Genomic DNA, 25145 nt, shown 5'->3' with positions numbered 1-25145 from the left:
GGCCCAGCAACATATTAAATGGGGAGAGTGTCAAACAGCTCTTCTTCCCAGTCCCCATCACCTGGGACCCACCTCAACAAAAGGTGGGTGCCCTGACACCCTTCCAGGGCACCCACCACACTGTTGCAATGGCCCATTAGGGAATTCTAAGGCCTTCGTGACCCCAGCCAGTTTCTGGCATCCAGTAGGAGCTGGCATTGCTTCTCCCCACAGGGAACAGCTAATAATGTTGCTCCGTGTGGGCGGGAGAAATACTTAGATCTGCTTCCCTGCCTGCAGGGAAACAGATCTACAGCCCACTCCCAGCAGGCAGGAGCTTTTTTTAAGCTCAGGGCAGCTAGCAGTGGATTTGTGGTTTAATCCCCTTTGGCACAAGATTTAAACATGTTCCCGCTAAGCGAGAACAATCACAGGCTTTCCTGTCTATGCTGCTGTGGGCCTAGAAATCGATGTGTGCTGGGAATAGGAATTGCAGGACAGAGCTGCTGTGCCAGCTCTGAGGGTACGCTCCAAGGGGTTTTAATGGCTCAGGGTGGGGTAGGCCCACCACCCACTATCCCTTAAAGGAATTGGCACAAGGCCTTTTTCAGGCTCAGTAGGGGGGCGCACACTGCCCCCTCACCATTTTCAGCCCTGGGATTGGGCTCCCTGGGCCTTAAGGGAAGCTGGAAGGGGGACCGGGCAGCACCTCTTCCCATAAAAGTTTATGTCACCCTAGGGATGTGCTCTCCATGGCCTCTTGAGGCACAGGGTAGGGGGCTACATTGCCTCCACAAAAGTAATAACATTGGCCCCAGGGATGGGCTCTCTGGGGCCTCTTGAGGCACTGGGTGGAGTGTCATGTAGGGACGTATCCCTCTTCTCCATAAAATATGTTATTGGCTCCAAGTGGTGGGCTTTCTAGAGTCTCCGGAGGATCAGCAAGGGGTCCACATTGCCTTTCCTTCCTTAATAAGCACAGCCCCGGGAATGAGCTCCCTGGGGAAGTATCCCTTTAAATGTGGGCATGACACCATTTTTTTTTTTTTTTTTCTTATCCGAAAAGAATCTTGCAAGATAAGGATCACTGTATTTTTCTATTTTTACCCCAGGAGGGGCCTCTGGCTCAGGGTATCCCTACTCTGCCACCACATATCTTTTCATTTTTCAAATTCAGGACAGGGGACTACACCACTGAGTCCTGTAATGGCTGCCAGCAATCTTTTTCTCTTGTTGCTGACAGCCAATCAGAGCAATGTTGCAGGAGTCTTACTCCCACAAAAGTGAGATGGCCCAAGGGAAATAAAGCTCCCTGGGCCAATCAGATTGCTATATTTTGATACTGCTGCTCCCACAAGAGTTTTGGACACTCTGCAAGCCCAACTGCCAAAATATACAATTACTGTAACCATTAATTTCTCTAAAACTACTGAACGGATTTATAGCAAATCACGAAAAGCACAACCTGCAGACCAAGATATAGCATCTTGCTGAATTTGGAATGATTCCAATTCAGCAGTTTTCGCTGTAGCCTGTCTTAAAGAGGTCTATGGAAATGCATGGAGATTATTCAATTTTGGGACCCCCTGATTTTTTCTCAGCTTCCGCCCAAAGTTTCTCATGAAGGAGATGAGGCGGATAAACTTTTTTGGGAAAGTTTCATGAAGATTTGGAAGATTTGGCAAATGGGCCCAAAGTTATTGGCAAAGCAAAAATTGTTCTTTCTAAAGGTTACAGGGACGTGATAGCTAGGTTCACATTTCACACACATAAAAACATAGAAAGTTAGCAGTTGTAGTTATATGTATAGTTATACTTAAGTCAAGAAACTATAACTTGTGGTCCAAAGTTACTTTATGGCACAAGTTATAGTTTTTCTGATAAGTATAAGTATAACTGCTGAGTTTCTTTGGTTTTGTACAGGTAAAACATGAACCTAACGATAAAGTCTTTGTAACCTTTGATTTTTAGTGACTTCTAGATTTTGTTTCATATTCAGTAATATATAATCAACATATGTTAATCCAACAACTGTTGCTTACAGCACAATGCTGCACTCAGGCCCTGCGGCCAACCCCTCCTTCGGCTGTGCTTTATGGCTGGATGTAGGGGGTTGCCTTTAGGCCATGTGCAGTGGGGGTTTATGTGTGAGTGGATGTATTCGTTTTCATTGTGCTTCAAATCCATAACATAGTTACACTTGGGGCCATACTGAGCACTGGGGTGCATCCACAGTTTATCGTCTAAACCCAAAAACATTTTAGGACAATTTCTTGCCCATGAGGGGTCCCTCAGGGATACCATCTGTGTTCTATGGCATCAGGATACTTGTGTCCTGACCTCATGGGTTTTTACACTTTATTTTTTTTCCTGTCCGTGCCAAGCAGCAAACAAAATAGTGGCCACATATTTTCTCTCAGGTAACGGCCAGCCAACCAAGTCCTTGCTTTTGTCTTCAGATCCACAGATTCCCCCATGGATGGATCTGGGGATGGTCTGCATCCCTAGATATCTAGAAATATTTTTTTCTTTAATAACTAAAAACTACATAACTAACTAAAAAACTTCTGAATGGATTTGCACTAAATGACAAAAAGAGATTATTCAGGACCATGATCAAGCTTTCTGACAAATTTGGTGTAATTCCGTTCAGCATTTCGGGCTGTGGTCAAGTCTAAACTCCCTATGGGAAATTGCATGGGGTAAATGTGTTTTGGGACCCACCCCCTTTTCCCAGCCCCGCTTGATGAATCGCCCCAAAACATTTCAAAAGAGCAGCTGAAGTGCCTGGGAAGCCATTTTTAAAACTGTTGTTACGATTCGACAAATGCACCAAAGTCAAAAGATTTTTCGATGGGAATTAGGTCCTAACTATAACTACTTACTGGCTATAGACAGTAAATAATTTTATATACATATCTAGATAGATATAGATAGATATATAGATAGATATAGATATATATAGATAGATATTAAATATAAAATGCATTTCCTCTGGAAACACGATTCTAACTATAATTACCCCATGGCACTTTTGGTTATAATTAGAATCGTGTTTTCAGAGGAAACACATTTTTTGTGTTGCTAATAACACTGGTATTGTTTGATGAATCTCCATCAAACTTTCCAAACACCTGCTTCTTTTCAACTAATTTGCACATGGAACGTTTCAGAGTAATTCCTCAAGTGGGGGTCGAGAATAAAGGGGGTCTTCTAAAAACATTTTCGCATTCACTTTTCAATAGGACCTGAGACGCAGATACAGCCCCAATCACTGAACCAATGTTCGCAAATTTTACAGAAAGCTTTATCTTAGTCAAGAAACAGTGCTTTTTGTGTTTTTGCAAAGGTATGTTCAGTACTTTTAAGAAATTAGCATTAAAATAAAACTGTATGTATCACGCTGTAGAGTATCCATGGAGCCAGCAAATCTCACAACGAGATCTGATTGACTGCCACCACCTCAACCAGAGAGTGCTGGCAGCCATTTTAAGACTCAGTCCCCTTCCCTTTAAAATATATATGACCCTTGGGGATGGGGTACCCAGGGCCATAACTGGCTCAGGGAGGGGGAGGGCAAGTATCCCCCCTCCCCTCTAAAAGAAGGTCCTGGGGATGGGTGTCCCTCTTGCTGTGCCCTCTGGCAAACCACCTGCCATGCATGAACAAAAGTCATGCTTTTTTTTTTGTTTTAGCATAAAGTAATATTTAATTGCCATACATTAGTTGAACAGCCTGAAGCCAGGCCCTGTAGCCAAACCACTGCATGCAACCAACCCCACCCTATGGCCAACCCCCCACATGCAGCCAACCCCATGCTACACATACCCTTCAGGTGCAGCGAGAGGTTGGCCAGACCAGGCCCTGTGGCCAACCCCCCAAAGGTAGCCAACCTTAGAGGAGGGCATGCAGCCTCTCTCCCCAGGCAAATTTCGTCCCAAGGACCCCATCTCCTGGGTCCCATTACTTAATTAATGGGGGATGGGGCACACAGTCCCTAGCCTTGGCAAATTTTGTCTCTCGGGATCCCATCTCCCAGGGCCTGCCACATTTTGTTTTAGGGGAGGGATGTATGTATCACCCTCCCTTTCATTATTATGCCTGGTGTCTGCAGTCCCCAGGGCTGAAATTAGCCCAGGAGAAGGGCCACATGCCCCCAATATTGAACAAAAATTATATATATATATATAAATATATATATATATATATACACACACACACACACATATATATATGTCTGAATGTATGTATATATATATATATATATAATCACTAAAAAAACAAAGGTTTCAGGGATGTTAGAGTTAGATCCAGATTTTTGCAGTAACTATTTATGAGAGAGCTGTGCATCGTGGGGGAGCAAGTAATAGTTACCTAAGCACAAGAGTTATAATTTTACTGCAACTGTTACAGTGATGTCACGAAAGATGTCATGAGTTGTGTAATAATCTGAGGTAATTAGCATTGCATGGTAAAGGTGCGAGTTATAGTTACCTTAAGGCACGAGTTAAAGTTAGATAGAGTTATAATCAGCTCATTTTCTGTGGATTTATGCATGTAAAATCTGAACCTATTTATAACATCCCTGTAACCTTTGTTATTTTCAGTGAATTTCTAGTTTCTTTTTTTTTTTTTTTATGTTAAGTAAGATGCCAATCACAATGCACAGTGGGGGTGGTGGATGCAGGGCCTAGCCTGGCATTGTGCTTCCCCAACCAAAGCTGCTGCTCCTTCCCCCACTCCTCCTTGCCATCCATTGTCCAAGTTCATGCTCCTGCTCCCTCATTAAAGCCCATTGTGGATGCTGTTTTGCAGCTTCCCTTCCTGCCTACCCTGAACAGTTAGCTTGCTGCCCCAACCACCTCCTCTCTACCCTCTGTTGTCCGAGTCTATGCATCAGCCCCCTCCCTACTGCTCTCCCTGGTACAATGTGCTGTTACTGCCCTCCATTTAGACTGATGTCCCTACCTACTCCTCCTGCTCTTCATGCCCTCGTGCTTAGCCTCTGTGTTTCCCTTGCTGCCCCTACCCTCCTTCTGTGCCCTCAATGTCTATGTGCATGTCCCTGCTCCCTCCTTTATGCCCAATATGTTCCATAAACCTGCCTCTGCTCCTCCTACCTACTCTTAGTGTTCTTTTGAGCTGACACTGTCCGTCCCACCTACCTAGCATAATCAGATGGGTGCCTCGTGTCCCTGCCACCTCTATCATGTCTGTCTGAGTTCCATGCCCCTGGCCCCTCCCTCCTGCCCTCCATGGACCATTTTGCTGGCACTCTCTTCTGTCCTCCATGCTGTGTTGTGCTACAACTGCTCCTCCTGCCTGCCCTGCGTGGTCTGTGGTGAGGCACCTTACCCTGGCCTCTCTTGTCTATGTCAAGCCACTACCCCTTCCTTCTGTCCTCCAAGATCCTTTGTGCAAGCCCCTGCCTGCTCTCTCTTGCCCGCCATGGCCGTTGTGCTGCTATTACTCCTCCCACATGCCATACATGGCCATTTTGCTGCCCCTGACCCACCCTACAACCTTTCCTCTGTTGTCTTCATGAATGTTGTTATAGTCTCACTCTGGCCCTCCAAGGTGTGTTGTACTTCCACTGCCCATTCTTCCTGCCTTCCATGGTCAGTTTGCTGCTCTTTGCCCCCTTGCCCCCCTGCACTCTGTTTTCCATGTGCACACCCCTAATCTCTCCCTCCTGCTTTGTCTGGTCTGTTGTTGTGTCCTGGCCCCCTCCTTCCTGCCTTTCATGGTCCATTAATCTGCAACTGTCCCTCCTGTCTGTCCAGTATGGTCAGTTTGTTAGCCTTGACTCTTTCCCCTCTGCTCTCTGATATCTATGTGCATGGCCCTATCCCTTCCCTAATGCTTTCCATGATCTTTTGTGCTGCACTGTTGTCCCACTTGCCATGTGTGGTGTATTGTGCTGCTGCAACCCCTGACATCTGCCCTATAATGACAGTTTGTACCCCTCCCCATCTCTCTCCCACCCTCTGTTATCCAAATCCATGTCCCACACTATCCCTCCTGCCCTCCGTGATCCAATGGAGATTTTGAAGAAGAAACCTGAGGAATGGATTTTTCCCATCGACTTACATTGAAAAAGAGGAATTTTTAGGCAGGAGAAGGAATATAAAAAATAAAAAAAACCTTTTCGGCTTAAAAACATAGAGAGTCTCCTGCCTGAATCAGGTCTGTTGAAATGTATGGTTGTACTGCCACTGCCTCATCCTTCTGCTCGCAATAATCAGTTATATTGCCACAGGCTCTCTTGCCTATCCTGCATGGTTGGTGTCTTACCCTTGCTACCCCTTTTCCCTGCCCTCCATGTTCCATTGTGGTGCCGCTGCACCTCATGGTCAACTTGTTGCCTCTGTACTTTCCGTCATACCCTCAATTATTTGAGTGCTGACATTCTATATCTATTATAAAAGTGTAGCACACCTGACATCATCTTGATGTAATCAGAACAATAACACCTAAAGTATTTCCTTGACAAATTATCAAAATTAGTGTCTCATTTCCATACAAATTATGGTTAGTGCTGTAAAAAACTAAAATTAGGACATATTGTCTGAGTTTGAAAATACTGACAAAACACTTTTAATTTATTTGCTAACTCACTTGATTACATGTTTAATTTAGGGGAGATGATATGGTGTTATGGTCAGAGATGAAGACTTTGCAACTGGGAAACCAGATTCAAGTTTCACTGTTTGCTCAACATCCTATGAGTCTGGGCAAATCACTTAATCTCCCCATCCTGAAACCAAAATGAATGTGTCCATGTGTAATGTAACACGCACTCCAGTATCTTTGGGTCACGTATGTGTTTTATGCAACTTCACAAAACAATGAAATTAAGGGCCAGTTGTAGCAAAGGTTTTTACCCATTCTGTGCCTATGGGAAAAAGTGTTCGTACATATGAACCTAAGTGTTTTGCACACTTCTGTCATTGGGCTATAGTTGGACCAAATTTGGATAATATTTGTACTACATTTGAGCTCTATGTTCTCTGGTGGCCATCTTGTTATGAAGCTACCTAATCTCTTCATTTACTGCAGTAAAATGCTTTAAGTTTTCAAGTTTGAATCTATCAAGGTAGCTTTCAGATGTGTCACACGTTTGGCATAAATTCAGAATGTTAGGTCTCTAGTTGCTCATTAGAACACTGTAAGCTGTTGATCACTAAGGAGTTTACTGGAAGTCTGCTGCTGGTATTTAAAGTGCATGTTTATCTGTTTGCCTTAATATTTTAATGAAATAAAAGAGGAAGATATTGGAGAACTGACTTAAAATGTGTCCTAGTTTTTCTTTTTAAATCGTTGACCATAATTTCTATGACAAAATGAACCCCCTCATTTTTTTCCTTTCTAAATTAAATGTTTTAGGTGTTGCCAGTTTGATTCAATCAAGATGGCTTTAGGTGTGTCTTAATTGTGTCATAAGTAATCCTTTTATCACTCTAGTTCTTTGGGAGGCTGCAGTTGAACACAAGTGAAACAACTCACAGACTGTTCCTGTTGGAAGTTCATGTTTTACTGAGAATGTCAGACTTCATTCTCATATGGCTGAGAAAGTTAATGTGAATTTACAGAAAATATGCTCTCAATTTAGCTTCTGATGTACCTTCCATAACCCCTCTGGGAAAATCATGAGAATACAGTTTGCTTTCAAACATGATGCATGACATCCCAGGAGGATAAAATCACCTTAGAACACACCACAAGTCCTAAAATTACTATGGTACCACATCAACAAATGATTTATATTGTAACTAAAATTTGTTATCACCCTTTACACGTTGTGCTTATTGTGACCCTCAAAACCTGCCATTCAATACAATGCGTTTCATAGGGGTGCTATAATGTATATAGGTCCCAAGATAGCTGTCAGTGCTTTCTGGTTGAAGTGCTCACAGCCAATCTTAGGCTCCACCCAGCCATACAAATTTTTATTTTTTTTAATATCTTGAGATCTACTGAATGCCTTTGCCATGCACTGCTAATTACCTTAGGTACAATTGATAATATCACTGTAACTTTTGCAATAAAATTATTGATTAGAAAAATGTGCATCATGGGGGCACACGTTATACTTACCTTATGGCACAAGATGTAGTTATTTTAAATAACTTTAACTATAACAGCTGAACTTCAATGGTTTTGTGACTGTAAAATCTGAACCTAACTACAACATCCTTGTAACCTTTTGTTTTTTAGTGAATTTCAAAGATTTTTTTATTCTCTTTCTTAACTTTAATGTACCAGTAACATATATATATATATAGATAGATAGATAGATAGATAGATAGATAGATAGATAGATAGATATACACACATAGATGGCTAGATAGATAGCTATACTGATCCTTGAGGTGATGACAATCAATCAATCAATCAGTGAATTTATAAAGCGCGCTATGTACCCGACAGGGTTTCGAGGCGCTGGGGATCCTTTTTTCCACAGGGAGCCAGTGGAGGTCCTTCAGGTGGGGGGAGATGTGACATTGGCGGGGTATGTCGAGGATCAGGCGGGCGGATGCGTTCTGGATGCGTTGGAGTCGTTTGATGTCTTTCGTTGGGATGCCTGTGTAGAGTGCGTTGCCGTAGTCAAGTCTGCTACTGACGAGGGCTTGAGTCACCGTCTTCCTGGTTCCTGTTGGAATCCACTTGAAGATCCTGCGGAACATGCGGAGGGTGTTGAAACAAGAGGAGGAGACGGCGTTGATCTGTTTGGACATGGTGAGAGCAGAGTCGAGGACGAAGCCGAGGTTTCGTACGTGGCTGGCTGGGGTGGGTGGGGGTCCGAGGGCGGTGGGCCACCAGGAGTCGTTCCAGGCCGAGGGGGAGCGTCCGAGGATGAGGGCTTCCGTCTTGTCGGAGTTGAGCTTCAGGCGGCTGTTGCTCATCCACTCGGCGATGGATTTTAGTCCCTCGTGGAGGTTGGTTTTGGCGGTGAGCGGATCTTTGGTCAGGGAGAGGACGAGCTGGGTGTCGTCGGCGTAGGAGATGATGCTAAGGTTGTGTTGACGGGCCAGTTGTGCGAGGGGGGCCATGTAGACGTTGAACAACATTGGGCTAAGAGAGGGGCCTTGGGGGACGCCGCAGATGAGGTTGGTGGCTTTGGAGCGGAAGGGTGAGAGTCGGACTCTCTGGGTTCTGTCGGAGAGGAAGGATGAGATCCAGTTGAGGGCTTTGTCTTGGATGCCGGCTTCGTGGAGACGGGTTAGCAGGGTGCGGTGGCAGACTGTGTCGAAATCGGCTGATAGGTCGAGGAGGATGAGGGCTGAGGTTTCGCCGTTGTCCATTTGTTGTCTGATGTCATCTGTGGCGGCGAGGAGTGCGGTCTCAGTGCTGTGGTTTCGTCTGAATCCAGATTGTGAGGGGTCTAGGATGGAGTTGTCTTCTAGGAAGTGGGCGAGCTGTGCGTTGACGATCTTCTCAATGACTTTCGCTGGAAAAGGGAGGAGAGAGATCGGTCGGAAGTTTTTGAGATCGTTGGGGTCAGCCTTGGGTTTCTTGAGGAGGGGTTGGATTTCTGCGTGCTTCCAGCTGTCTGGGAAGGTGGCGGTGTTGAAGGAGAGGTTGATGATCTTGCGGAGTTTGGGGGCGATGGTGGCGTCGGCTTTGTTAAATACGTGATGTGGGCACGGGTCTGTGGGAGAGCCTGAGTGGATGGAATTCATGGTTGTTAGGGTTTCAGTGTCGTCTACTTGGGTCCAGGTGGTGAGGCGGCAGGCGTGGGAGGAGTCGTCAGGGGTGGGGTCTGGCAGAGGTGCGGTGTTGAAGCTGTCGTGGATGGCTGTGATTTTCTGGTGGAAGAAGGTGGAGAGATCGTCGCAGAGTTTCTGGGAGGGAGGGACGTCGTTGGCGTTAGGGTTGGAGAGTTCCTTCACAATGCAGAAGAGTTCTTTGCAGTCGTGGGCGTTGTTGTCGAGGCGTTCTGTGAAGTGGGCGCGCTTGGCGAGTCGGATCCGTTGGTAGTGTTCACGGTTGGCGTCCTTGAGGGTAGCAAGGTTGTCGGGTGTGCGCTCGAGGATCCATTTCTTCTTGAGTTTCTGGCAGGTGCGTTTGGAGGTGGTCAGTTCGTCTGTGAACCAGGCTGTTTTTTTCTTTTCTTGGTTGGCGTGGGTTTCTTGAGTGGGGCTAAGGTGTTGGCGCAGTTGAGGATCCATTGATGGAGGTTGATGGCGGCGGTGCTCGGGTCGGTGGGTTCGGGTGGTGGGTATTTGGCGAGTGTGCTGGTTAGTTGGTCTTCGGTGACTTTTCCCCAGCGGCGGTGAGGCGGTTGAGGGATGCGGTGGTGTTCGGTGTTTTTCTTGAAGGTGAAGTGGACGCAGTGATGGTCGGTCCAGTGGAGTTCGGAGGTGTGGCTGAAAGAGATGTGGTTGCTTGAGGTGAAGAGTGGGTCAAGCGTGTGTCCGGCGATGTGGGTGGGAGTGTTGACCAGTTGACGGAGTCCGAGGTTGATGAGGTTGGTGGTCAGTGATGCGGTGTTGGCGTCGTTGTTGTTTTCCAGGTGGAAGTTTAGGTCTCCCAGGAGGATGTAGTCTGGAGAGGCGAGGGCGTGGGTGCTTGCGAGGTCGGAGACGGTGTCGCTGAAGGGGGCTCTTGGTCCTGGAGGGCCGTATATGAGGGTTCCTCTGAGGGTAGTGTTGGGGTCCGTGTGAATCTGGAAGTGGAGGTGTTCGGCTGTCTTGAGGGTGTCGTCCGTGTGGGTGTGGATCTTGAGGGTAGATTTGTGGGCGATGGCTATCCCTCCGCCGATTCCGTTGGTGCGATCTCTTCTGGTGATCTTGTATCCGTCAGGTATGGCGATGGCGATGTCAGGGGCCGAAGAGTCGTTCCACCAGGTTTCGGTCAGGAAGGCCACGTCTGGGGCGGTGGTGTCGAGCAAGTCCCAGAGCTCGATGGCATGTTTTTGTGCGGAGCGTGTGTTGAGGAGGATGCAGTGCAGGTGGTTTGTGTTGGTTGTTGCTGGCTTCGTTGTTCTGTTGCAGGAGAAGTTGCAGGAGTGGCAGGAAAAAGGTCCTTTGGTGTGCTTCGGGGTGGCCAGGAAGCACTCTGTGGAGGGGCCAGGGTTGAGGGCGAGGAGTTCGCGGGCCGAGTATCGGAAGCAGGAGGTGCGGGGGGCGTGAGGACCAGGGGGGGTGGCGCTGGGCGCGGTCCAGGCGTATGACAAAACGTATATCCTACAGAAGCTGCAGAGATGTCTGTCCTGATCTCCCCACTAGGGCATCCCAGGTTAAGTCAAATTATGTAGAGTTAATTTTAAATTCCAAAACATTGGGGGTCATTCCAACCCTGGCGGTCGGGAGCACCGCCAACAGGCTGGCGGTGCTCCCTTGGGCATTCTGACCGAGGCGGTACAGCTGCGGTCAGAAACGGACACCGCCGGTTTTCCGCTGCCCATGGGAATCCTCCATGGCGGCGCAGCTTGCTGCGCCGCCATGGGGATTCCGACCCCCATACCGCCATCCTGTTCCTGGCGGTTTTGGCCGCCAGGATCAGGATGGCGGTATGGGGTGTTGTGGGGCCCCTGGGGGCCCCTGCAGTGCCCATGCCAATGGCATGGGCACTGCAGGGGCCCCGTAACAGGGCCCCACTGAGAATTTCTGTGTCTCCATAGCAGACACTGAAATTCGCGACGGGTGCAACTGCACCCGTCGCACCCTTTCCACTCCGCCGGCTCCATTCGGAGTCGGCATCCTCGTGGAAAGGGGTTTCCAGCTGGGCTGGCGGGCGGCCTTCTAGCAGTCGCCCGCCCGCCCAGCGGGAAACACAGAATAACCGCGGCGGTCTTCTGACCGCGCAGCGGTATTCTGGCGGCTCCCGGCGGCACTGCGGTTACCGCGGCCGGCGGGAGTCAGAATGACCCCCATTATCTTTATATATATAGGACCTACTCCTCCTCAAAACCACATCAAGAATACTATCAGGAATGACTGCCTTATTAACATTTTCAGTTTGTAGTATTAATCAACAAATATGATTTGCAAAATTTGGCTCAGAAAGTAAACTGTTTAAAAAGCCATCTATTAGTGAACCACCAATATCATAAACACTTCATAACACAAATCATAGCTTTACAAAATAGTAAAACATCTCTAAGCCAATCCAATGGCTATTTTCAGATAATTAGGATAAGCACACAATGCATTGCCGGTAAGTACACTGCAGATAATGTTACAAGAAAGCAAAATATCGAAACTTTGGATCTCATTTTGAGTTTGGCAGTCTCACTGTGACTGGACATCACTGCCAGAGCTGACCTGTGAGAACATTGTAATATGCGTCCGGCAGGAACCGTACTAGGGTATAGGACTCAACTTCCCTTAAGGGAGCCGAGTCCTTTATCATAGCAGACAGTGGGCCGTCCAGCACTCTCTGAATGCGCACTGTCTGCAAAGCACTGCTCTGGACATAATCAATGCAGAGGTCCCCCTGTGGCCCCTGGTACTAGTTTTCTGATAGCCTTTTCATGGTGGGGTCCCCACTATGAAAAGGCTGGCGGAATGTGGAGTTATAAACAGCCAGGTGGTGCTGAGTTTGACACTGCCCTGGCTGGTTTTAAGCCTGACCTCCATAACCCCGTCAGGATCTATGATCCTGGTGGGGATGGCAGTCTTCAGACAAAGTTATATTTTGGTTTTGGACTGCCTGGAGTGAGGTGGTTGGATTGTCAATGTGTGTGTGGTGGTCCTTGGACTGCCACACTTGTAATGAGGCCCTAAGTATAATTACTTTTCAACTGATGTGTTGGAAATCAGGTGAATTACAACAAATTACACTCAGTGTTTTTAAAACTTGTGTGAGTGGAATCTAGAAAATACTTTTCTTGCTTAACTATGTTGAGAATATTTTGTTTATCTGGCCTTATTGAAACTAATCGCCCTGGGATCATTTGGGAAAGCTGAAAAACGTTATTCTTCCTAATTCTATTCCTGTATACATTTGTGCAGTTGTACATGTTTTTTGTTGGAATCTCTTTGAACACCGTTCTGCCAGTTGAAGAATGTGTTGCCCCAGTGTAATAGGATGTCCTTTCTCATTTCTCCCTCCCTCCCTCCTCTAATTTTTCAGTATTGTGTTTTCAGCTATTATCACTTTCAATAAATCTGTTTGCCATTGTCTTAATCTGGTGGCCTTATTTGATTTCCAGTTAATTAAAGTGGATCTTTTGGCCAGCTGCATTGAGTAGTCAATAAATTTATATTCACTTCTGTTTCTTCGATTTCTTGTCAGGCAACCCAAATGACATTTCTGTTGTTTTGATCACCTCCCAGTTCAGTCATTACTTGTATTGTTAGTTAACTTGGCTGAATAGTCTGCAACAACTGGGTTTGTCCATATGATATGTTGGAAATCCACCCATTGCTGCTACATCTGCAGTGTCAATCAGATTTATCTGGATATATTCTACTCTCTGAAAGGTCAGATATGTCCTTTTCAAAAATTCCCTCCACCCTTTTAACTGGGTAATTATGCTCCTTCCTATCCCCTTATGATTCTTACCACCAGAAAATGAAACCAGCAATGAGAATAAATCAGATAAAGAGATTCTACTCTCCAAGGGATACAAAATATCTGTAGCCTCCACAGATTATTTACCATCTCTTTATTTTCATTAATCACTTGAGTGAGCACGCAGATTGTATTACCTATTGCAATTCTTTGGAAAATAATTGTATGTAATCCACATTTTTAGGAGGCACGTTTTGCATTACTACTACCCACTCCCTCTATATTTTTAACACTAATATGAGGCTTGTTTTAATTGACAATAGTTATGTTTTATTTAATACCAATTGCACTAGGCATACAACACTCTCATTTAACTTGAGCTGATTCTGATGATCCGCTTACATTAGTAATAGTATAATCCATTCACAATTAGAGAATAACATGGTTTTTCTTCTGAAAATAGGGCATATAATGACACAATTCAAGGGATTGGTGCTCTTTCTCTATCAAAAATCTCCAAATCCATGTATATTCACTTTCCCATATCACAGCCATATTGTTTTATAAGGATGACAAACTTTGTAAAAAGAAAACATCCACCAAGCAGAAACATTTACACCTTGTTTCATCTTTGAATGAAGAGTAGTTAAATATGCACTGTTATGATCTGAACCTTTCAGTTTGAATTGAGTTTGGCAATATAATGGAGTTATGAAGTAGCAACTGTTTCTCTGCGAAGTTAATTAATGACCTGAAGAAAAAAGTTCAATCCATCACAAAAGGCACATGCCCATCACTTCAAAAATGTATATAAGCACACAATTTTTGTACAAGGTTCAACAGAGCTTTCTGAATCTCTGCAAAAGCATTTTTCTGTTTACATGTGTTCTTGTTTTCTTCATAAACTCTACCCAAGTGGAAACAAAATTCCTGAAAAATCATAAGGTATAAAGCAAAAAGAAAAGTATACTCATCAGATAACAGACGCTGCTCTCCCAATGGTTCTAGACTCTGAAATTTTGCAATGGATTGCAAGATAATTAATTAAGAAAAATCCCGGAAGATGGGTATTTATTCTACTTGTTCGACCACCTGGGTATGTCATAAGCTGCTTGATTTGACGCAGTTTCAGTCAATTTTTTTTAACTTATATTCAAATATGAATGCTATCCTATTGTTCAATTAATCTTTTAAATATTTGTTTCTGATGCAGTTTAATCTGATTTTATTGTGCTCCTTGGCAGGCGGCAAGAACTATTAGGTTATATGCACATGCTTTGCATGTACACACAATACATTGTGATGGTCACAGTAGATAACATGTATAAATTGTTGGGAACTGAAGAGGGGAAATGGGATAAGGTATTGATAAAAATGGAAAAAATGTTTTTAAAAATGGGATTTGAAGGTGTACCATTATGTTAATAATATTTGATAGATGTACATAGAATCACAAATAACACTTTGTCTACCATGCACACACATTACAAAGCATAAATCAATTTTTGTATTCTATGTATCCTACTTACAACACTTTGGTTTGAAAATTAAAGAAATGTCTGAAAGTAATCTGTTTGAAATATACCTATTCTCATTGTTAACATTTTGATTGGGAAATATATTTTCAGAGAAAATTAATAAATAACCTTTCAATACATTTCAGTATATTGCAGATACTTTTCTATTTTTCATGTCTCAAATCCACCTGACCTGAACCTAAATTCAACACTTTCATTGAGCCTAATGTGTTACATATCACATTTTAAAATAACAATGCAATATCTTTAAATTTGTTCTAACAGGACACTGAATGGTATATTCCAGTATTTACTCAGTTATTGCAGAAAAATATTTGAAATAATTTACCTTAATGATAAACATCTAATATTGACTTCAACCTACCTATACAAGCAGGCTGAACCCCACTCCAAGTTCCATCAGACTGACAAACTCTTCTTGATGATCCAATCAGTATATAGGGTTGTTTGCACTGAAATGTTACTTCTGACCCAAATATGAAGCTGTTCCCATTCATGTGTCCATGAGGGGGTGTCCCAGGATCTCCACAAAATGAAGCTGTTAAACAAAGTACAGGTATACAGGCTAGTGACAAACAGCCATTAGGTGCACATACTCAGCTCAGTTGTTTCTACATTGTAAAACTTTGTTGAAATTGTTCAAATTTATTTTTCTAAGCCTTTTTTTATACATCAATAAATAGGAAAATGAAAGAAGCAAGGCCATGGCCACTTGTGGTCTGTGGTTTCAGTTTCCTATTTCTGGTGCCTTTCAGACACTAGCACTTTTCTGTCAAATATACCAACAAGAATTCACAAAAGGCAAGGTAGGGAGGGAAAATAATAATGTCCTGGAGAATGGAGCAAAGGGAAGAGAGAAAAATAGCACAACAGATAAAAAAAATTAAAATTGGTCTTAGTGTGAAGCTTTTTTTGTCTTAGCCTTTTACTTTCTCTGGCTGCTATACATATCTCTTCACACTTTAGGTGAAAATAATTCAAGACCTTCTTACAAAAGATTGCAAGTCCTTTCACCAGAACACAAATGATACTCAGATGTATGTTAAATTGAACTATCACAAAACAATCTTTATTATTAGACAAGCTCTGCAAGCTATGCACAATTGGGTGGGGAATGGATACCTTAAAGTCATTTTCCTTTATTTTTACTGTTCTCCTCAAGATCAAACTCTACCATTGCCTGTGTGTGAGACAAGAAACAACTGGGCATGCTGGCATTACTCTAAACTTTGACTTCACTTGCAAATCCCTTGGATTACACTTAGATGAAAAGAATACAACAAGGAATATAAGCAGGTCATTGCAATATTGGCAAATGTTTAACTCCCTAAGCTCAAACACATTGGCATGTACATTCTACCCATCACTCACAATTAACAGTAGAATTGCTGGAAATTCTTGCATTCATCGTGACATATCCCATTGCATTAGCCTCCACCATAATAGACTCTACAGAGAGCTGCCCTGCAGGCTGCTCAAAGATTTCAGGGCCAATAAAAATTAAATATCACACTGCATCTTGCTTTCCTTAAAGTGATGTGAGATGCACTATGAGAACTGCTCACCTCATTTTAAAAACATTTCATATGCTCACACTTTTCATTTCTCTAACAATATCCATGACACAAGATCCACAAAAGCTGTGTTCTAAAAAACAAAACATCTCTCTCCACCACAAAGTTTCTAAAGGATTGAACCTTGTGCAGATCTTTCACAGAAAATGTACCCACGGTATGCAGTACTCTTACAAATTATATCCAGAGTGTACCTTCTTTCTCAGATTCCTGAAAAATATGCTTATTGAGAAACATCTTGGTGTGACTGCATAATACTCTTTCTTGTAGTGTAGTAGTCTCTAGTAATTAATTGTGCTAATCATATCACTCATCTTGTTGACTACTCCATGTGCATGTGCTTATACTTAGCTGACATTTTTCTGGATTGGGTTGCTCATTTTACTCTTGTTTTTGCAAATGCTCTTTTTCATCACTAGGAATGTTTTTCACCCTATTATCTAATTTTAGCAAAGTTTGAAGAAATACATTTTCAAATCCACTTTTAATATAAATGCAACAGCTATAACCAGAAAAGATCACTACATCCAAAAATCACCTGCTCTAAAGAGAATGACAATTGTTCACTGATTTGTTGGGGTTCAGATGAAATTACATTACAGGTCACAATATGTGTTTCTGAAACTAAAATTACTTTATCTAGTGCAGCTACATATGATCTGATATTTTTCTGTGCACCTCATTAGAAAAAATGGTATGTAACTGGGTACAGTAAATATGTTTCAGATTGCCAAACAGCATGAATAAATATAGAGATATACATAATGGTAATTATCTGGAAGTTTTTCATCAAGGGTTTCTGATTGACATCAAATAGACAACAGGAGTGAAACTCAAGTTTTCTATGATGTTACTCAGAATCTCTAGGTGAATAATATACCTGTAATTCACTTTTTACCCATCTATAATTTTATGTTATGTAAGGCTCCCAAAAATCATCTGACCCTTCTTTCAACTGTCACACAGAAAAGTAATGGGAAGCTGTACATAACACGGCCTCTCCTCACTGTCCCAAATTTCAAATAAAATTCTTGCCATTCTGCCACCTACCCCCACCATCCTCTATCCTTCCCTCCTCTCCAGTTTAAAAGCTGCGCTTCCTACTCTCCTGCTGCTCTGACAATCTCGCAGAGAAGTCTGACAGTGCATCATGTACATCCTTTATGATGTAGCAACAGTGGGACAGCTTTTGTTAGCAACTGTTGCTATGCCAATGGAGTTAATTACTGGATTTGAATCCAGGTATCCGTGCTCGTGGGTCTCTACCAGAGCCATGCATAACATATAGAAATATGGATGGGTAGCAGTGAATTACATAATTTTTTACTGAGGGGCTCTGAGTGACAACAAATAGACAACAAGAGTGAAGATCGAGTTGTCTATTATGTCACTCAGATCCTCAGGTAAAAAACATCCCTGTATTCCACTTTTCACTCTTCTGTAATTTTGTGTTATGTATGACCCCCACAGTCATCTTCCCCTGCTTTCAGCTGATATATAGTGCCACAAGAGTAGTGGGGGAGTCATACATAACACGGCCACTGTTTCTATCCCTGTGCCAAAGGTAAAATAAAAAAAATAAAAAATACCTTACCCACCATCTTTGTTTAACCCAAGCACCTACCCGCCCTACCTTCCCCCTCCTGCAGCTATGGTTTCTTCTTTCATTTAAAGCAGACAAGCAGAGCTGTGCTGATAGACTCCCAGAGAGCCATTTCACACTGGCCTGGAAGGCATTTATAGTGTAGCAACAGTGGGTAATGGGTTTTGTTATCAAATGTTGCTACATCATAGCAGTGAGTTATCATATTTAAAAATGGAAATAATATCTACTAGAGCCATACATTTATATATAGAATTATAGATGGTAACAGTGAATTTTATGACAAGATCGGAGGCTCCTATTATGCATTATTTTCTTGTTTATTTTAAATAGCAGCAGTCAAGACAAAAAACTACAAATCCCAAAATGTGAACAGAAGTGGCCAATGGGAAGAAATGCATAGTTCCCAGTAATCCACCAATCACGAAAGAGCTACCCTGATAATACCTATCTTGACCATGAACAGCCCTCTTTTCTTGCTGTCCACAGTCAAGATAAGTATATATTTTTTCATCATACTCTTAGTGTGGTTCATTATAGTGATTTCTGACAGTGTGATTAATGGTATCTGTGAGTTCACTTATTGCGCAGCATTTCTCTTCCTAATCGGCTTGTAGGCGCACGTTTTCTTTCCTTCCCCGCTTCGCGCACACCTGCTGTTTAGAATATTTCAATGTTCCCGTCAGCTTTCGGTCACCATTTGTGACGATGGTTGAGAGGAAAGGTCGACTCCATACCTTTGCCTTCAGTAATTTCTGCAGTTCTGCTTATCAGAAAGTATTTATTGCCTCTAAATACGACCGCTGGCATCACAATCCTCCTCAAGGTTCCTTTCATTTTCTTTGCTGGGTTACCCTTGCTGGCCACTCCCTTTTCTCTGCCCACAGGTGGAGCCAAACCATTTTTTCCTCAGTTACTGAGTGTGTTAACCCTTTCTTTACCTGCGTAACTATTAACTACAGTTTTAACCAATAATTACCATGGAGATTGACAGTTCTCCTGTTTCTAACGCTCTTAATGAGGAGGAGGAGGATAGTAAAGAAAATGTAAATTATTTTATTCAACTATCTGTGGATCAGGGAGTTTCTGCCTCATTGGATAAATTGTCAATTTGTTTTTGAAAATGTTGTTTTTAATTTGGTTTCAAAGACGATTTTGGCCCAGTCTGCGGGGGATAGAAGAAAGCGTCCTTTTTTTCTAAAGTTACCAAGGGGGTGCTATTGGTTGGTAAGGCCTCATCATAAAAGGCAGAGGACGTGGTTCCTCAAAGGCCTCCCTTACGTGAGGGGATAACGAAGAATAAATTGTCTAAAAAATTTACCTCGAAGTCCAAGCACTTGTCTTCCCCCATTATCATGATCAAAATCCTTGATACTGATGAGGATTTGGAAGAAGCTGAGTATGATATGGATAAATCCGACAATAACAACGGGGATCTGTTTCCCCCCTCCTCCCAAGAAAACCAAACATATTGTTCAAGAACTTTCCAAACCTTGTAAAATTATTGACTCAGTAGGGGTTCCTATGTTCGACCCAAATGATATAAATCATCCACATTTCACTCAATGGCTTCCTGCGCACCATGTGGCAGAGTGTGTAGTTTCTAGACTAAGCATGCCTCTGGACAAACAAGTCAGAGCAAAACTAAGATCGGAATGTCCTTGTCCTACCCTTCAGTCAAAGATAACTGTAACCTCTGCTTTTGACCCTTCACTCAATACCTTTTTTACAAAGTTCGGCAAGGATCCACGCAATGGTGTGGATAAGGCATGGTCCATATGCCAGGACAAACTGTTAGACATTGTGGGACCTCTAACCCGCATTTTTGACCTGGCTAAAGCAGCTCGCTTGGATAATGCCACTGTTAACCCAGCTGACATGGCTTTATGGGTTTAGCGAGCTGTATGTTTACTGGGTAATGCTAATTCAGTGATTACCCATGAGCACAGGAAGGATCTCCTACTCAAGCTCGATCTGAAACTGGTAAACCTGGTCATCACTGATCAAGGAATTAAGGCGGAAGGTCTCCTGTTTTGGGACTCATTTATAAAGGAGCTTAGTAAATAAGTGGCAACTTTCACTTCGCTGGACAAAGCTCAACAATCACTGAGGAAGATGTTTTCCAATCTGGTTTTTGCCAGGGCCAGCAGAACAACTTTTACCAGGAGTACAGACCACAATTCTATACGCAGAGAAGCTGTGGTTTCCGTAACAAAGTCAACAGGAGTTCCAGATACGCTTCTCAGCCCAGTAAGTCACCATTCTGGCCCTCCTATTGTAGGAGGTCAAGTTTTACTATTCCTCCCAAAATGGCAGTCAATTACAGCAGATCCATGGGTTTTAAATACTGTTCAAGGATATTCTATCGAGCTTTACTCAAAGTCTTTTTAGTTAATGCTTCCTCGTCCTCCACAGTTTTCTACTGAAATGACAAACTTAATTTCCTCACAGATTCAAACTCTCCTTCAAAAACAGGCAATTGTCTCTTCTCTTCTCGACTTTTCAGGCTTTGTCAGTTCAGTCTTTCTAGTCCAAAAGAAGAACTAAAATATGCGCCCTGTTATCAACTTGAAACAGTTCAATCACTTTGTCGTTTACTGACATTTTAAAATGGAAACCATCTTGCATCTCAGGGATTCTTTGCTTCAGGACAACTGGATTGTTCGCTTGGATCTTCAGGATGCGTATCGCACCGTCCCTATGATTTTGGTCTCCAGGAAGTAGTTACAATTCCAATGGCAAAACCAGTCTTATCATTTTTTCTCCCTACCTTTCGGCCTCTCTTCTGCTCCATGGTGTTTCACAAAGCTCATGAAGCCAGTAGTAGCTTTTCTCAGAGCTCAAGGTGTCAGGTTGATCATTTACTTGGACGATATCCTTCTTATGAACCAAGATCTCTTCTATCTCATGTCCACTTTTCTGACAGATCTCGGTTTTGTTGTCAACGATGGAAAATCTTCTCTAGTTCCAGATCAACAGATGAAGTTTTTAGGTTTTCTAGTGGATTCGGTCTCGCCCACTCTACTTCTTGCCCCAGCGAAAATAAAGTCTATAAAATCAGAAATTCTTCAAATTTTACGCAGTACTCTTATTTCTATCAGATCCCTAGCAAGGATAGTAGGCCTTTTGTCTTCTTCAATTCAAGCCATTTTTCCAGGCCCATTACATTATCATGCTCTTCAAAGGCTGAATATACGTCACCTTCAAAAAGGTCTCACTTATTTAGACTCTATCACCGTAGATCAAGAATCTCAAGTAGAATTACAATGGTGGATATACTATTTAGACACCTGGAATAGCAGGACCATCTTTCAATCAGCCCCAGATCTTGTATTAGAATGAGAAGCAATCTTGTTAGGCTGGGGGTTCCGGTGTGGTTCAATCTCGACTGGAGGTACATGGTCACTAGAGGAGTCAAACTTGCATGTCAATTGTTTAGAGATGCTTGCCGGCTCCTTTGCGATAAAAAGCCTAACTAGAGGCTGTTTGCTGTTCGGTTCTTCTCAGAATGGACAACATTTCAGTGTCCGTTACATTACTCAATTAGGGGGAATTAGCGGAATTAGCTAAAGGGTTTTGGGAAATTTGCCTCCAAAACAGAATTTTGGTTCATGCAGAATATCTACCCAGCAATTTAAATTCAGTAGCAGATTGGCATTCTCACCATTTTCAAGACTCAAGTGATTGGAAACTCCATCACAAGATTTTCAAATCTATTAATCAGAAATGGGGTCCTTTTCACATAGATCGATTTGCTTCTCGTCTCAACGCACAACTTCCCCGATTCTTCAGTTGGCGCCTAGATCCACTGGCTCTAGCCTTCAATACTTTTTCTCAGGACTGGTCAAGCTCTTTCAATTACGCTTTCCCTCCATTCATTATGAACTCCAGACTTTTAGCTCAGGTGAGACGTCAACATGCTGTGATTCTTCTCATAGCCCCCTTTTTGCAATCTCAGGTTTGGTTTCCCACCTTTCTGGAGCTGTCAATAGACTTCCCCTTTCTTCTTCCTTTCTTTCCGGAACTGCTGTCCAGTTCCCTTGGTCTTCCTCACAACTTAATACTAGAGAATCTCCTTACCCTCTCGGCTTGGAAAATATCAGAGAACCCCAGCCAATCCCTTCTATTTCAGCAGAAGCCTCACACTTTATCAACTTCTCTTGGGCTCCATGAACAAAAAAGGCATACAGGTCAGCCTGGTCTTTGTGGTAGAGCTAGTGCATGGGAAAACATATAGATTCCCTTTCAACTGATGTAACCTTTATTGTTAATTTCCTTGCAATGGAAGCTAGTAAAGGTAAGTCTTATTGCACCATTAATTTGTATAGGTCAGCAATTTTCTCCTCTCACCCTTACATTAATGGAAAGCCAGTTGGAGAACACCTGTTAGTCTGCCATCTTTTGAAGGGAGTAAAATTTTCCAATCCTCCTCAACCAAAATACAGTACCTTGTGGGATGTCAATGATGTTTTAAACCTATTTGTATCTTGGCCAGATAACACAATGCTTACTTGGAAAAAGGTTGTCGGCTAAACTTACCATGTTGTTATGCCTTGTTTCCTTTAAACAACTTTCAGATGTTAGAGCCCCTGATATCTCTGCTTTTCATTTTACCCCTGCAGATGTTTTGTTTAATATCCGTAATCTCTCATCTGTATTTTTCCCTATTTTCCTCACCACCCTAAATTATGTGTGGGTAAATGCCTGAAAATGTATGAACAACAGACAGCCGATTTCAGAAATTCCTCAGCATGTTATGCCATTAAATGTGTGGGACCAATGACTTTGTGTTTCACCACTGCACATATTAGTTGTTCAATGTTCACCAGTAGCACATTACATCCTGTATTCAGTTTAGCTGCCTAGTGGCTTTAACGTGGCTTTAGACATTACATTTTGTATTTAGGTTAGCTTTATCATGGAGATCGACATTGCATTTGAGACATTGCAGATGAGCTGTGTTTTTCCACATGATAGACCAAGCTGTGTTTTTTGTATTGTGTTCACACCGAACCCTAGCGTGAAAAGAGAGTGTATTATTTGTGTTTTCCTCTCTATCCAGCCCTGGGAACAAGCGAGGTTTGGAGACTTGGCCACTCACCAACTCTTGTTCGGTTCCCACTCTGACCCAGCATGTTTTGACTAAGGGTCCTGTTAGCAGGCTTTTTACGGTGTCCCTGGGCAGCAGCAAGGGGGAATTTTCCAAGGCTTCAGTCAGGAGCGGACGTCAGCTGCCTGACCTCCCATTTGGGTGGAAAATCTCTTTCTCACAGTTGAACAGGAGTCATCAACTTGCAGGCATGAGAAAGATGACAAGCGGTGATAGGCCCTACGGTGATGAATTTTGATTAATCTCGTCTCTCAGGAACCTCGTAGTGAAGTAATAATAATAAATGAATTCTTTAAACTAAGAAGTGCATTCCAGAGAAGTTTTGTCAGCGTGGTCATAAGATAAGGAAAGCAAAACAGCATCCCAACTCCTAATTTCTTTTAGGAAATCTTCGAAACCCATTTCTTCCCCAACTCTTGCCAACTGGGTTAAGTGGATTATGTCCTTAGAGGGCATTGATACTTCTTCCTTTGGGGTTCACTCAGCTAGAGGAGCTATGGCTTCTAAAGCTTTCTGGGCTGGTTCCCTGCCCAAGGACATTCTCAGATCGGCTGACTGGTCTAATGATTATGTTTTGAAAGTATTTTATTGTAAACCAGTACAACATGCCTTGTTAAATGTAATTAATTCACATTAAACATGCATAATAGGTGCCTCCGGTCTGGTCATAAAATGTAGATTTTTCACAGTAATTTATGATGGAAAGTCTTAATTTTATTAAGGACATGGAGGTGAGTATTATCCCACCTCTACATTTGCTTACCAATTGTTCTCTCCAACAGCATCATCAACTACTTCACAGACTTCCTCCTAGGGACATCATCTCTAATCAGCACTTTATGGGAGCTCCTGCAACATCGATGGTCCAGGGCATCCGTCTGGCTTCTACCGAGTTTCATTCCTGGAGTTCTGAACTTTTTACAGGAACTATTGTCTGTACTCATGGCAGTTTGCATATTTTGTTCTATCCTTCCATTATTTATTACTTTCTAACCCTCACACAAGAAAAGAGGGCTGTTCATGGTCCAAATAAGTATTATGAGTGCAGCTCATTCATGATTGGTGTATTACTGGGAACTATGTGTTTCTTCCCATTGGCTACTTCTGGTTGCCTTTTGGGATTTGACGTTTTTTGTCTTGGCTGCTGCTACTTAAAATAAACAAGAAAAGAATGCATAATACTCATCTTTGTATCTTTAATAAAATCAAGACTTTCCTTCATAAATTACTAAGAAAATCTACATTATAGGTAGGTTTTTCATGGAGAGGTTCTGTGTGATGTCAAATAGAGATTCACTGTTTACCCATCTATAGCTTCATGTTATGTATGGCCCCCAAAATCATTTGCCCCTGCCTTCAACTACTGCACAGGAGAAGAGAATAATAGGAGAGCTATGCATAACATGCTCTCCCCTTCCTGGTGCAAATGTGAAAAAAACATATCTTATCTGTCCTTAACCAGAATCCACTACCTTCCCTACATACCTTCGTCTCCTGCACCTGTGCTTTCTGATTTCAGTCAAAGCAGACTCGCAGAGCAGTACTGACAGGCTCTCAGAGAGCACTGTCACCTCGTGTGGAAGACTTTATTACATTACAATAGTTGTTAACCAGTTTTGTTATTACCTGTTGTGATGGCACAGCAAGGAGTATGAGTTTCAGAAACTGTATTAAACAATAGAGGCTCTCCATGAGAGTCATACCTAATAAACTTACATAAATAGGTGTATGTTGCAATGATCAGGAGCAAAGGACATATAAAACCCAAAACTGCAGAAACATGTCTCTGAAGTACATTTATACTTGCAATCAGAGTCTGCATCAGAAAAACTAAGAAACAGCCATTGTAAAAAACATTATTCACAGTTTATCTTCTTAAT

The 25145-nt window shown here is 42.8% G+C and overlaps 1 protein-coding gene across 1 annotated transcript in view; it reads right to left on the bottom strand.

Moving 5' to 3' along the window:
- The window catches only part of CSMD1 (CUB and Sushi multiple domains 1), a 5088256-nt gene that overhangs the window by 193663 nt on the left and 4869448 nt on the right, over positions 1–25145 (bottom strand). Inside the window, exon 61 of the mRNA XM_069235813.1 lies at positions 15343–15516. Coding sequence (XP_069091914.1) covers positions 15343–15516 — 174 coding nt within the window. The remainder of the gene's footprint in view (positions 1–15342; positions 15517–25145) is intronic.

Source organism: Pleurodeles waltl, chromosome 5 (assembly GCF_031143425.1).
Source record: "Pleurodeles waltl isolate 20211129_DDA chromosome 5, aPleWal1.hap1.20221129, whole genome shotgun sequence".
NCBI lineage: Eukaryota > Metazoa > Chordata > Amphibia > Caudata > Salamandridae > Pleurodeles > Pleurodeles waltl.
This window is presented reverse-complemented; position numbering and strand designations above follow the sequence as displayed.